At 41.2% G+C, this 12562-nt stretch overlaps 1 protein-coding gene across 1 annotated transcript in view; it reads left to right on the top strand.

The window, feature by feature from the left end:
• The first annotated feature begins 42 nt into the window (after window positions 1–42).
• Window positions 43–12562, top strand: part of ALKBH1 (alkB homolog 1, histone H2A dioxygenase) — a 30195-nt gene continuing 17675 nt past the window's right edge. The window contains exons 1-3 of the mRNA XM_069208401.1: window positions 43–316; window positions 10800–10908; window positions 12063–12225. Coding sequence (XP_069064502.1) covers window positions 179–316; window positions 10800–10908; window positions 12063–12225 — 410 coding nt within the window. The 5' untranslated portion in view covers window positions 43–178. The remainder of the gene's footprint in view (window positions 317–10799; window positions 10909–12062; window positions 12226–12562) is intronic.

A 12562-nucleotide genomic window follows, 5' to 3' on the forward strand; every position in this document is an offset into this window, starting at 1 on the left:
CCTCTCTTCTAGTCTGTCTTTTGTTTCCTTCCTTTAATGCACGTCACATTAATTTACTTCAGTTCTAGGCGGCATAGAGGCACTTTGGGTCACCTACCACTATTCCATTCTCGACAGTTGTTGCAACGTAGGGTGTCGACTAGGATTGGTTCACGACCCTGAGGCTGGACTATCTAATATGGCAGCCGGGTTGTCAGTACGTGAGCCAGGGGAAGACGCTTTCAGGAAACTTTTCAAGTTTTATCGGCGCCGAAATCCGGCACCAGACCTTTCTGCAGTCACTGACTTCTCACAAAATAGAGGTACCGAGGGCAAGGTAAGCACCCAGTCATCTGTTCCTAAACGTAAAAAAAATCTGATATAACAACATAGGGGCGTTGACAAACAGTGGGTATAGAAAATGGACTGCAACAGACAACGCAGTAATGACAGCAAGCATTGGCAAAGCCAGTAGGTCTCGCCCATGCAAGAACTATTGGCAAAGCCATTGTGTTTTATCCTTGCCCTACACCTGTATGGCTGCTGTTCAGCATGGCTTAAAGTGGTGTGGAGTGGTATGGAGTGCTGTAGATTGGAAAAAAGTGTTGTAGAGCGCAGTAGCAGAGGATGTGTATTGGAGTGGCATAGTGTGGAGTTGTGTAACATGGCATATACTGGTGTGAGAGAGTAGAGTGGACTGTTAGTAGAGTGCATTGTCAGAGTGTTGCTAAATATAGTGGTGACGATTGCAGTGACATTGAATTCAGTGGTGTACAATGCAGTGGCTTGGAGCGCAAAGTTGAGTCAGGTGGCATAGAGTGGTGCAGAGTACAGTCACTTCAGAAATAAATAAAAAATTGCTTCATTTGTGAGTTCCTAATTCCAGTATATTCTGAAATACTTACACAGTTCATTTAAATGTGTGTGCTAGAAAAAAAACTATTTCGTATGCCCACTATTGTATTGTATTCTATTGTAGTATTTGTAAAGCGCATTCCGGCCGTAGCATCGAAGCGCTGAGGGAGACAGTAAGTCGTAGGGGTCCTGATCTAGGAAATAAAAGACACTAAGATAACAAGAAGGTGTATTCTACCTAATGTGAAAACAGCCAGGTTTTAAGTTGCTTTCTAAAACAGAGATACGTCTCCTCCAGCCCTATTGATGTCGTAAGTGTGTTCCATAGTTTCGCTGCCACCGCCGAGAATGCTTTGTCTCCCCAATGAGCCCGGTGGCAGTGGGGCACCGAGATGAGCTGGAGAAGCAGATCCGAGCGACAAGGCTGGTAGGGCTGTAAAACCGAGCTCAGGTAGGTTTTATAAATTCAGCAAGGATGTCATATAAATCCTATCACTTTAAAGGCAGAGAAAGAAAAGTAAACAAGCGCCCTTGGAAGACAGTGCCTGGCATTTGCCTCATTCTTTGTCGCACAGAAAATGTGAAGGGATAAGAAAAAGGTTTACAGGCCTGTTTAGCGAAAGGAAGCACTCAGATGGATTCTGTAGATTCAATTTTGGCAGCTAGACTCAAGCTGGCCACCATAAAACAAATAAATAAAAACCAGAAAATGGCAAGCAAGACAATTTTAGTTCCTAAGCCAATGGCAAGCAATGGGCAGAATGCATTCCTTCTTCAACTTTCTGAATGTCCCCAAGATTTCTTTAGCAAACCATACAGCTCTTCTGTATGGTAGGCTGCAACCAAAAAACAGGCAGACCTAATATTTTAGTTGAATTTGGTATGCTTTAGAAAGAGATGGAAAAATATTTTAATATTTTCTTCAGTCTTTTAGTGCACTGGATTCAATGTAGCGACGTTTCACATATTTCAACAACTTTTATAAAGGTTTTCTTTTTACAAAATACTGAATGCTGTGATGATGGGGTATACAAAGTTTCATAGCTTTCGCGTGTGAAAGTTTTAATTCTGTTACCGACACTGAGGTAAGTATTGTGGTTCTCTTTTTAGGATAAAAAACATAATAGCCAGTAGAAACAGGGTATGCATGCCAACATTTTGGGACAGGAAAGTGGGACATTTTGAAAAAGATTTGTAATACTGGATTTTACCCATTGACTTTGCTCGAAGCAGAGGCGATTTTAGGTGGGAAAACTAAAATAAATATTGAAAAAGTGTGAGTCTCTTGCATAAATCTGGTCTGTTTGGTATGTATGGTCATCCATTTAAGCTACATGTCACACAAGTTTTACATAAAAAAGCAAACAAACAAAAAACTGTGTCTTTGTCACATGAGATAACCGCCAGTAAGCAAGAAAGATCATCCATATTTTGACATAGCATAGCCGTTGTATCCTCTTTGAGTATTAGCTGCCTCCTTTTGATCCATAATTTTCACATCACTGGTTATGCTTTTGATCAGTTCCTTAAGAGTATTAAAAAAAAAAAAAAAAAATCTAATTAAACATTCAATTGTTGCTTAGTCATCACTAAATAAGAACCATCATTATAACCTAGGGAACAGGATAATATGAGCACCACAACACTGGAAATCTCCCCACTGAAGGTTAACGTTTCCAAGAAAAATGTTGAAATCTGAGATCAGTTCTGATTTGTAATTATTATATTTATGCAGTGCTTACCACCCTGACAAGGCATTAAAGTGCTTTGCAGCAGGTAGCATGCTACTTCGGAGGTTAGAGGTAAATATAGTGATTATTGCAATTAGTTGTGGGTGCAAGAAAAAAATTACAACCCTTTACTCCAGTTACTTAGTGATAGATTATATTAATATAAGTTAAGTGTGATCATTTATGGGGGCTAAGTGGTTCCAGGTGAATGGTTGGTGGAGATTAGGTAATGTTAAATTACAGGGATAGGGTCTGAAAGAGGAGAGGTTGTGATAAGAACACACCTCAATAAGTATAAGAAGGATTAAGGCGGACTGGCATGAGACTGAGATGAAGCTACACTGAGAAATAGAAGGCATGCAGAGGAAGGAAGGTCACCCTGGTAAAAGAAAGGAGGGTATTCAAGCAGAAGTAGGCCAAGGTCAATTTTTTACACACAGTTTGAGGAGTATAGCGTTAGAAGACTTTCTGAGATAGCAAGCAATCGGTGGATGTAAGCTGTAGAAATAAACATTATACATAGTGCTCCTGGGCAGACAACTTAAAGATGCGACTACAAGTGTACACATCATTCAGTCATTAAGAACCAGAACCTGCTTTGTAACAAGTCTAGTAGAACTCTTCTAATTATAGTCCGAAGTATCCCATCCTTGGTACAGGTAATGTGTGTGGCATAAGGGGAGTTGGCACTGAAAAGAGGTGGTTTAATTTAAAGATTTATCCTCACTATTCTGTAATCAAAGGTTTCTTCACTTGCTCACAAAAATTAGTTATTTGTCACTGGCTGACAGCATCTCTCCAATGTGTAGTCCGATTTATACCATGTATGTTGTGCATGTTTGTGTCCATTGTAGTATATGCATTATTCCTGGCGTCAGTGGAGTCGCAGCAACGTCGGACTTGCGTTACAGGCCTCAATCATTGCATGCAGAGAGGTCCACAAAGCAGGAGCAGGCTGCGCCGTTGCTGAAGTTGTTCTGGAGTCTGGTACTAGCAAAAAGCTAGTAGTTGAAGCCTTTGCTGTCCCTGAGACTTCAGAACAGGAGGCAAGCTCAATCCAAGCCCTTGGAGAAAACTTTTGGGGGAAGACAGAGTCCTTCCAGCACAGTCAGAGGCCAGCAGGGCACCAATCCTTCTTAGCAAAGCAGTCCTTTGGGCAGCCAGGAAGGTCTTCTGACAGAGTTCAGGTGCAGGTCCAGGAGTGTCTTAGTTGGTGGGGTCAGAAACTCAGTTTATATTCCCAAAAATACATTTGAAGTGAGGGAGACTTCAAGGAGTGGCTTTGAAGCTCACAAGTTCCCCTTTCAGCCCAGTCCTGTCTGCCAGGGGCCCTGTTGGGGGTTATCAGTCCTTTTTGTGAGGGCAGGCCACTGGCCTTTGAAATGTGTCAGACCCTTCCAGCCCAGAAAGACCCATTCAGTATGCAGATGAATGACGATGTGCCTGAGCATCCTGTGTTTGTGGTTGTCTGGGTGAAACGCACAAGGGAGCTGTCAACCAGCACAGACCAGGCGTTGATTGGAGACAGGCTGTAAGGCACAGATGGGTTTAAGTGCAGATAAATGCTTACTTTCTGAAAGTGGCATTTCTAACACAGTAATTTAAAATTCAACCTCACCATTAAGTAGGATTTTCTATTACCATTCTGGCCATACTAAATATGACCTGGTTACCCCTTTCAGATCAGAATGTACCACTCATAAAGTATATGAGTGTATTCCTAATGCTTAGTCTATGAAAGGAGCAGGTCTCAAAGTAGTGGAAAACTAATTCAGGAATTTTGCGCTAACAGGACATATAAAACACATTTGTACATGTTATACATTTTACCTAAAAGCACCCTGCTCTCTGGCCTACCTAGGGCCTACCTTAGGGGTGACTTATATGTAGAAAAAAGGGAGTTTAGAGCTTGGCAAGTATTTTTAAATACCAGGTTGAAGTGGCAGTGTTAATGCCAGGCCTGAGAAATGGTTAAGAGGCTACTTATGTGGGTGGCAAAAGCAGTATTGCAGTCCCACTAGTAACATTTAACTTACAGGCCCTGGGCACATGGAGTGTACTTTACTAGGGGCTTATAAGTAAATCAGATATGCCAATTGGGGATGAACCCGTGTTACCATGTTTAAGGGAGAGAGCATATGCACTTAACCACTGGTTAGCAGTAGTAAAGTGCACAGAGTCCTAAAATCAGCAAAAACAGTGTCAGAAAAGTGGAGGGAGGCAGGAAAAAAGTTGGGGGATGACCACCCTCAGGCTGTCAGGTCTAACAATGATTATCTTCATATTCCCATCTAAACGTTTCTAATGTGATGGTAGAAACCTGTCCATGATATTCTGAGCAGTGTCTGTCAGCCAAGTCTCAGTCAAAACAAGTAGTTCAAGCTCACAGGCGATGATGGTATCAGCCAACTCTTATCTAGGCTTCACACCTGACTGACAGTTGTGTAACACATCATAAAGAGGGTCAGCCGTTCTGGAGAACAGTGTGACAGAAGGGCCAATAAGTATCTGAGTAATGTTATTAAGATCAAACTTCTTAGGCAGGTGCTGGTGCAAGGTGGTGTGTAATCATGGAAATAAAAATGTAGAAAGAGCCTTGCTGAGTCAAATGTTTGGCATGGGTAGCTGGTGGTTATAATTCTAAAAGAGTTCACAAATTTCAACATCAGTAAGAGAGTGTATTGGTCTTACAGGAAGCGTGCCACATTACAGGAGTGATTATTACTGGGTCTTGTGGCTAAATGGCTGATTAACCATCTTAGTGAGAAGATCTGATTTAAAGGAAAGATAAGCCAATGAGTTTGGTTTTTCTGAGTAAGAACGTTAGTTAGACTCTGTGACTAAGAAGTTTTGATACTTTAGGGTTTAAGTTTCAGTCATGAATATAAGAGTTTGGCATGTCAGTCTTCGTGCGAGGGAATACGGAAAGGAGGACCTCTAGTGTTCTAACTTGATAGCCCTTGTTACCAAGTATGAGATCGGGATGATGCAACATATGATTCAGTGTAGCAAAAGTTTAAAGATTATCTAAAGCACATTTATGGAGCAAAGGGACGGAGGAAGAGAGGAAGGAGCCAGAAAGCCAAAGGAGGCAGGAGGGATGTTTTGGAATGTAGGCTGTGAGATGAGACTCTGGAATAAGGATTCGGAGTTAGGTATTGGGGAGTATGGATCACAGTGAAATCGTATATAGTTGTAAAATTGCACTGTGGACAACATGAGAGAAGGGGAGCAGATGTGAGAGGCGCTGTAGGGGGTTGGGTGGTACCAAATGGATCATAGTAAGAACTGATAGACCCCCAAATGAGGAGTTTTCCGCGGAGGGTTGCTAAATCAAAGAGATGGGGGTGAATTCAGAGTCTGGTTGTGTTTGAGAAATTTATGAATAGGCGTGAAAACCTGACCACCCTCTGTGGAGGACTTTGATAAGCTCTGCATTGAGGAGATGATCAGGCAATGGAAAGGAGATTTTGGGGTCAGAAGGACAAGGAGTATTGGTCAACAGAGACCTGGGATAAGGTCATAGATCATTAAACACATTAGGCTGAGACTGAGGGAGTTAAATATTGAAGCATAAGCTTACCATTATTAAAATTAGGAGTGGACCAGTTATCCATTGAAAGTGGTGAAGAGGTAGTCAGCATTCATCTTTGAGAAATATCAAACCACTGATTGCTGTTGTTTGTGAAGAAGATTAAGGCCCGTATTTATACTTTTTTTGCGCCGCATTTACGTCGTTTTTTGACGCAAAAACGGCGCAAACTTGCAAAATGCCATTGTATTTTGTAGGTTTGCGCCATTTTGCGTCAAAAAGCGGCGCAAATGCGGCGCTAAAAAAAGTATAAATACGGGCCTAAATCCGTTTTGACTTTCCATGCACACTGATATTGCACAGTGATATGCACAGTGAGTGTCTCTAAATCTTATACAGGGAGTGCAGAATTATTAGGCAAGTTGTATTTTTGAGGATTAATTTAATTATTGAACAACAACCATGTTCTCAATGAACCCAAAAAACTCATTAATATCAAAGCTGAATATTTTTGGAAGTAGTTTTTAGTTTGTTTTTAGTTTTAGCTATGTTAGGGTGATATCTGTGTGTGCAGGTGACTATTACTGTGCATAATTATTAGGCAACTTAACAAAAAACAAATATATACCCATTTCAATTATTTATTATTACCAGTGAAACCAATATAACATCTCAACATTCACAAATATACATGTCTGACATTCAAAAACAAAACAAAAACAAATCAGTGACCAATATAGCCACCTTTCTTTGCAAGGACACTCAAAAGCCTGCCATCCATGGATTCTGTCAGTGTTTTGATCTGTTCACAATCAACATTGCGTGCAGCAGCAACCACAGCCTCCCAGACACTGTTCAGAGAGGTGTACTGTTTTCCCTCCTTGTAAATCTCACATTTGATGATGGACCACAGGTTCTCAATGGGGTTCAGATCAGGTGAACAAGGAGGCCATGTCATTAGATTTCCTTCTTTTATACCCTTTCTTGCCAGCCACGCTGTGGAGTACTTGGACGCGTGTGATGGAGCATTGTCCTGCATGAAAATCATGTTTTTCTTGAAGGATGCAGACTTCTTCCTGTACCACTGCTTGAAGAAGGTGTCTACCAGGAACTGGCAGTAGGACTGGGAGTTGAGCTTGACTCCATCCTCAACCCGAAAAGGCCCCACAAGCTCATCTTTGATGATACCAGCCCAAACCAGTACTCCACCTCCACCTTGCTGGCGTCTGAGTCGGACTGGAGCTCTCTGCCCTTTACCAATCCAGCCACGGGCCCATCCATCTGGCCCATCAAGACTCACTCTCATTTCATCAGTCCATAAAACCTTAGAAAATCAGTCTTGAGATATTTCTTGGCCCAGTCTTGACGTTTCAGCTTGTGTGTCTTGTTCAGTGGTGGTCGTCTTTCAGCCTTTCTTACCTTGGCCATGTCTCTGAGTATTGCACACCTTGTGCTTTTGGGCACTCCAGTGATGTTGCAGCTCTGAAATATGGCCAAACTGGTGGCAAGTGGCATCGTGGCAGCTGCACGCTTGACTTTTCTCAGTTCATGGGCAGTTATTTTGCGCCTTGGTTTTTCCACACGCTTCTTGCGACTCTGTTGACTATTATGAATGAAACGCTTGATTGTTCGATGATCACGCTTCAGAAGCTTTGCAATTTTAAGAGTGCTGCATCCCTCTGCAAGATATCTCACTATTTTTGACTTTTCTGAGCCTGTCAAGTCCTTCTTTTGACCCATTTTGCCAAAGGAAAGGAAGTTGCCTAATAATTATGCACACCTGATATAGGGTGGTGATGTCATTAGACCACACCCCTTCTCATTACAGAGATGCACATCACCTAATATGCTTAATTGGTAGTAGGCTTTCGAGCCTATACAGCTTGGAGTAAGACAACATGCATAAAGAGGATGATGTGGTCAAAATACTCATTTGCCTAATAATTCTGCACTCCCTGTATTTTTAGTTTTTGACAGTAGACTTAGGTGGGAGGAAAGGGATAGAATATTTTGAAAGAAGTTGGCCCTGCCTTATTTAGTCACATGAAGTGAGGTGGAATAGCAAAATGATCCATGATTATACTAAAGGCTGGTAGGAAGGTTAGACTGGTCAAAGAAAATTAAGGGGAGAAGGGAGACGTCAGTCGAGTGTGCAGCTAATGGGTTTCAAAGAGGTAACTACTAGAACCAGCCCTTGCTGCAGCCTAGAGAATGAGATAGGTTTTTGGGAGAGATCATTATGGTTTGTTTGTTCGTCCTTTTTGCCTGAACAGTGCTTATGTGCTGTCAACGAAATCTATTTTAAATTAAAAAAACAAAAAAACGTTAAAAAATAGGTACGAGACTGCCCATTACTTACGATTGGTTGGCTTCCACGTCACACTCTTGTTTCCTTGCTTCTCATTAACCGTGCCTCCTCTTTCCTCCCGGCTGCTCTCTTTCTCCTCCTCCTCCTGCTTTCTTCCAGGTGCTTCTGTCCCTGCTGTGGAGCATGACCTATCACAGCTTCTTGTTTGCCGTCAGTGTCCTTCCACCGTCTGTGTGGTGCTCCAGGTACTTTCCTCTTCTTTTTTTGTAACTTTTTGCCATGCACTCTAATAGAGTGCACGGTGTGGTACATACACCCTCCTCCCGCTGTCTGTTGTCTGTCCGCCTCCCCCTCAATAGCTTCCTTGTTGCACCCCTAACCCCCACCCTCCCTCCCCAGTGCCCTCATCTCATTGCCAGTTGCTGTTCCCTCCCTATGTCCTCCCTTTCTTTTTTAGACATATTGCACAGCAGCACACAGGCTGATGAGCAACATGGTTTAAAGGTGAAAAAAAAACGACATGACGAGGTCAACACTGGCCACATCATAGCACTTTTTTTTCTTTACTTTAAACTATGTTGCACAGCAGACCAAGCTAAAAAAACATTGACAACGCCAGTGGCTCTCACATAGGCAAATCTATTGGCTTGGTCGATGCTTGTTTAGTGAGTAACTGCGACAGGAATAGATCCAGTAGTCATAAGCAGATGTTGTTAATTATGGCCGCTTAGTTAAAAAATATATGCAAAAGCATTTGAAAATAAAGTCAGCTTTATGTGTTTTGTAGCACGTCAAATTCAGTGGAAACTTTATTGGTGGAGAGAAAAGGACATTTTTTTCCTTGACAGGTCGACTTAATAGGTATTCTTTTTGTGAATCTAGGCAAGCATGCAATAGGATATCTGACGCCTTTTACAAGGTTTTGTTGAATCATAAACAGAAACTTAGCAGAGAAGTAAACATGTAATCTGTAGATTACCTTCATTATATGTTAGCTTTAGTTGATTTTGCAGACAGAGCAGAACTGATATGGCTGCCTGACATTAACTTGGATGATTCCTGAGAGGGATACGGTAGACATTTAACTTATGAGTACAAGGTTCCTAGGCTTACTTTTAAATCCCTGAGTGTTGGTCACAAATTGAGTAATCTGAGGGCCTCCGTATTTCAGAGAAGCAAAATTCTGAAATACTTATCTGTTTACTACCTCAGGTAGTAGGAACAGTTCATTTTCAAAATCATTACGTTTTCTAGGAAAGGGAAAACAAATAGGGGTTTCTCCCTGCATGCTCCTGGTGCTTGAAATTATTTCAGTCTCCATCTTCCTAAAACCTTTCATGACCTAAGCTTGAGAAAACACTCAGAAATTCCATTTAGTACTGCCTGCTTTTCTTAAATTCTTAGGGATCAGCAGCACTGGCCACATCTTTCATTTTATCTACGGAAATCTGTAAGGGTGTACAAATAATAAGTAACAATACTGAACGATCCGCCCATGCACAGAAAACCCACTAAGTGGAAGTGTACACAACTAAGAGCAAGTATTCTCTGATGTCTCCAGCCTTTTCTGTAATAAGAGCTACTTTTGTTCAATGAAAAGCTACTAATATTATTAGTTTTGTCATATTGACCGAAAAGTTAGTGGCCACACCAAGCAAGATTGTTGGTTGTGATAATTTCTGTGCATAATGTACGGTTCCCAGCAATAATGTAAAAAATACTTTTTCTCTTTGGAATGTCTTTGCAAAATTAATATATAATGACCACAGTTGCAGTGCTCATGACACAAATGTAATTATAGACTAATAATAAGTCTCCCCAGTGCTCATTCAGATTTTCACTCAAATATTAGCTTTAAAACCTATTTCAAAGATTCAACTATTTTTCACTAAACATCATCTTATGAGTTTTGAAACTATGCACATTTTCATTTCAATTTTGGAATAAATATATGAATTAAACCAAGCAAACATTTTTATTTAGTAGACTGGGCTGCACACAGCAGAGCTACTTACAGGTAGGTGGAAAGCGACCAGTAGGTCACGAGATACTCAGAGAAGCCTGTCTTAAAATAAACCCTCAACACAATATTGTATTGTATTGTATTGTAATCGTATTATATATGAAAGCGATTGTACTAGGTGATGTGTTAGTGTACTAATGTTCGAGACCATGTGCGATCAGCGTCATGAGTGTGCAGGAAACTGGCAGACTGAATTGGAGTGGGCTTGTATCTTGTCAACTTTTAGCTACTTTTTGCAATCTGTTGAATGGGACTCTCATACTGAGGAGGTAGCTAGTTCACACATAAACATAAATTGCAGCTATTACTTCTGAAAAGTCCACGAGGGTTCCATATAGTTCAGACCCCCAATGTCATTTTCCACCCTTCTAGGTGCTGGATGCTCAGCTGAGTGTGTCTGCTGTCAGTACCCAGGATGCTCGTAAGGCTGGTCTGCAGCCGGTCAGTGAATGGAAGGCCTATGGCCTGGAAGGCTACCCAGGTAATGCACTACCTGCTTCACATCCAGAGTGAGGGAGTCGTCAGCCAAAAATGGCCTACCATCTCTCGTTACATTTTGGGCATATAGTGCATACACCCGCAGTATTCAAGTTTTTTTTTCATTATCGTGATCTGGATGTTCATCAGAATTCAAAGATTATGCAGTGTGACTGCCGTTAGTTTTGATAGTCTCATTACTTTCTTCAATTCTCATATGTTTTGGAATTCTAAAATATGTTTTTTTTTTTTTTGTAATTCAGATACCAAAGGTATATAGTTAAATGCTTATTTACAATACAGCTGAACCCAAAATGTGTAGATTTAAAATTTAAGAGACTAGTGATTTCCCAATAACCCGCATTTGACTTCCTGGATCATTACATTCTAGGACGTGAAAGGTGTCAAATTCTAGGATGCCCCTGCAAGGGCTTCGAGTCTTAAAAATACTTCCAGACTTCTAGTCAGTCACTGTGCTTTAAATAATATAACATCACTATGTTAAAATACCTGGTGCCCTTTTTGAGTTAATGTTCAAAATGTATACATTTTGATCTCAATTCCGCCAACTAAATTAACTGTGCTGTTGGATTACTGATGCACTGCATGTGTGCTCCGTTCATTTCTTCATGGTGCATTTTATGTGATCCATGAAGTGAGTAATATGTGACGGAATGCTGTTCATGTATTCCTTTCATTGCAGACTAGCGGTGTGACTCTTTAAGACCACAGTGAGTGCCTTTATTCTGGTGCTGGATTTTGAGACAGTAGTTGATATGGCCCTTAACACTTTTTTGTCCCTTTTGCGGAGGACGGCCCATCCCAGGAAGCAGAATTGTTGCAGAGGTAGTCCCCTGCGTGCATGCATTTGTTCGCCAATTCAACTATATTTCTAGAGGGAAAACACACTTGAGTTTGATTTGCTAAAACTGTAGTGCAGTTCTCCACAGAAAATTGTGACTCTGGTCTTCAAATTAAGTACTAGAAAGGGTTGTAGTAACAGACGAAAATATGATAAAATTTTCCTTGTGGCAAAGTTAGGGTTTCTATGCACTAAAAATAATCTTGCAGAACTATACAAATCTTCATGCATATTGAATCGCATTCTCTTATCTGCACAATCCATTTTCTTTTCTATTCTTTTATATCTTCTCTTAGGGTTCATCTTTATCTCTAACCCTTTTCTTCCTGGGGGCCAGTGCCACTGGGTGAAGCAGTGCTTGAAGACGTACCCACAAAAGCCCAATGTCTGTAACTTGGACCTGCACATGGGTGCTGGCGAGACCAGCGACCTCTGGGGGAAAAGCAAGGAGCAACTCAGGTAGGGGACCCTGCCATGTATGTTTATAAATGGGATCACTATTTGAACAGCATTCTCACTCTTGGCCAGTCTCGGAGGCCTCGCTGACTTTATTAAAGTCTCACACTTGTGCATCATCTTGTATTGTCTGAAAACATAGGGCCCTATTCACAAATAAAAGTTGTAGATCTGCACCCATAATAGAATTACTAGAAACGGTTGCAGATTTACTACTTTCAGGTTCTCACAAACATTTCCAGTAGAATGCCTGGAAAGGGTGTGCCAGGTGCAGTTTTGCAGGCTTACTACTGGCAATATTATTTGACATTGTTCCCAAGCTTCTACTTACCAGCTTTGT

Source organism: Pleurodeles waltl, chromosome 9 (assembly GCF_031143425.1).
Source record: "Pleurodeles waltl isolate 20211129_DDA chromosome 9, aPleWal1.hap1.20221129, whole genome shotgun sequence".
Classification (NCBI taxonomy): Eukaryota; Metazoa; Chordata; class Amphibia; order Caudata; family Salamandridae; genus Pleurodeles; species Pleurodeles waltl.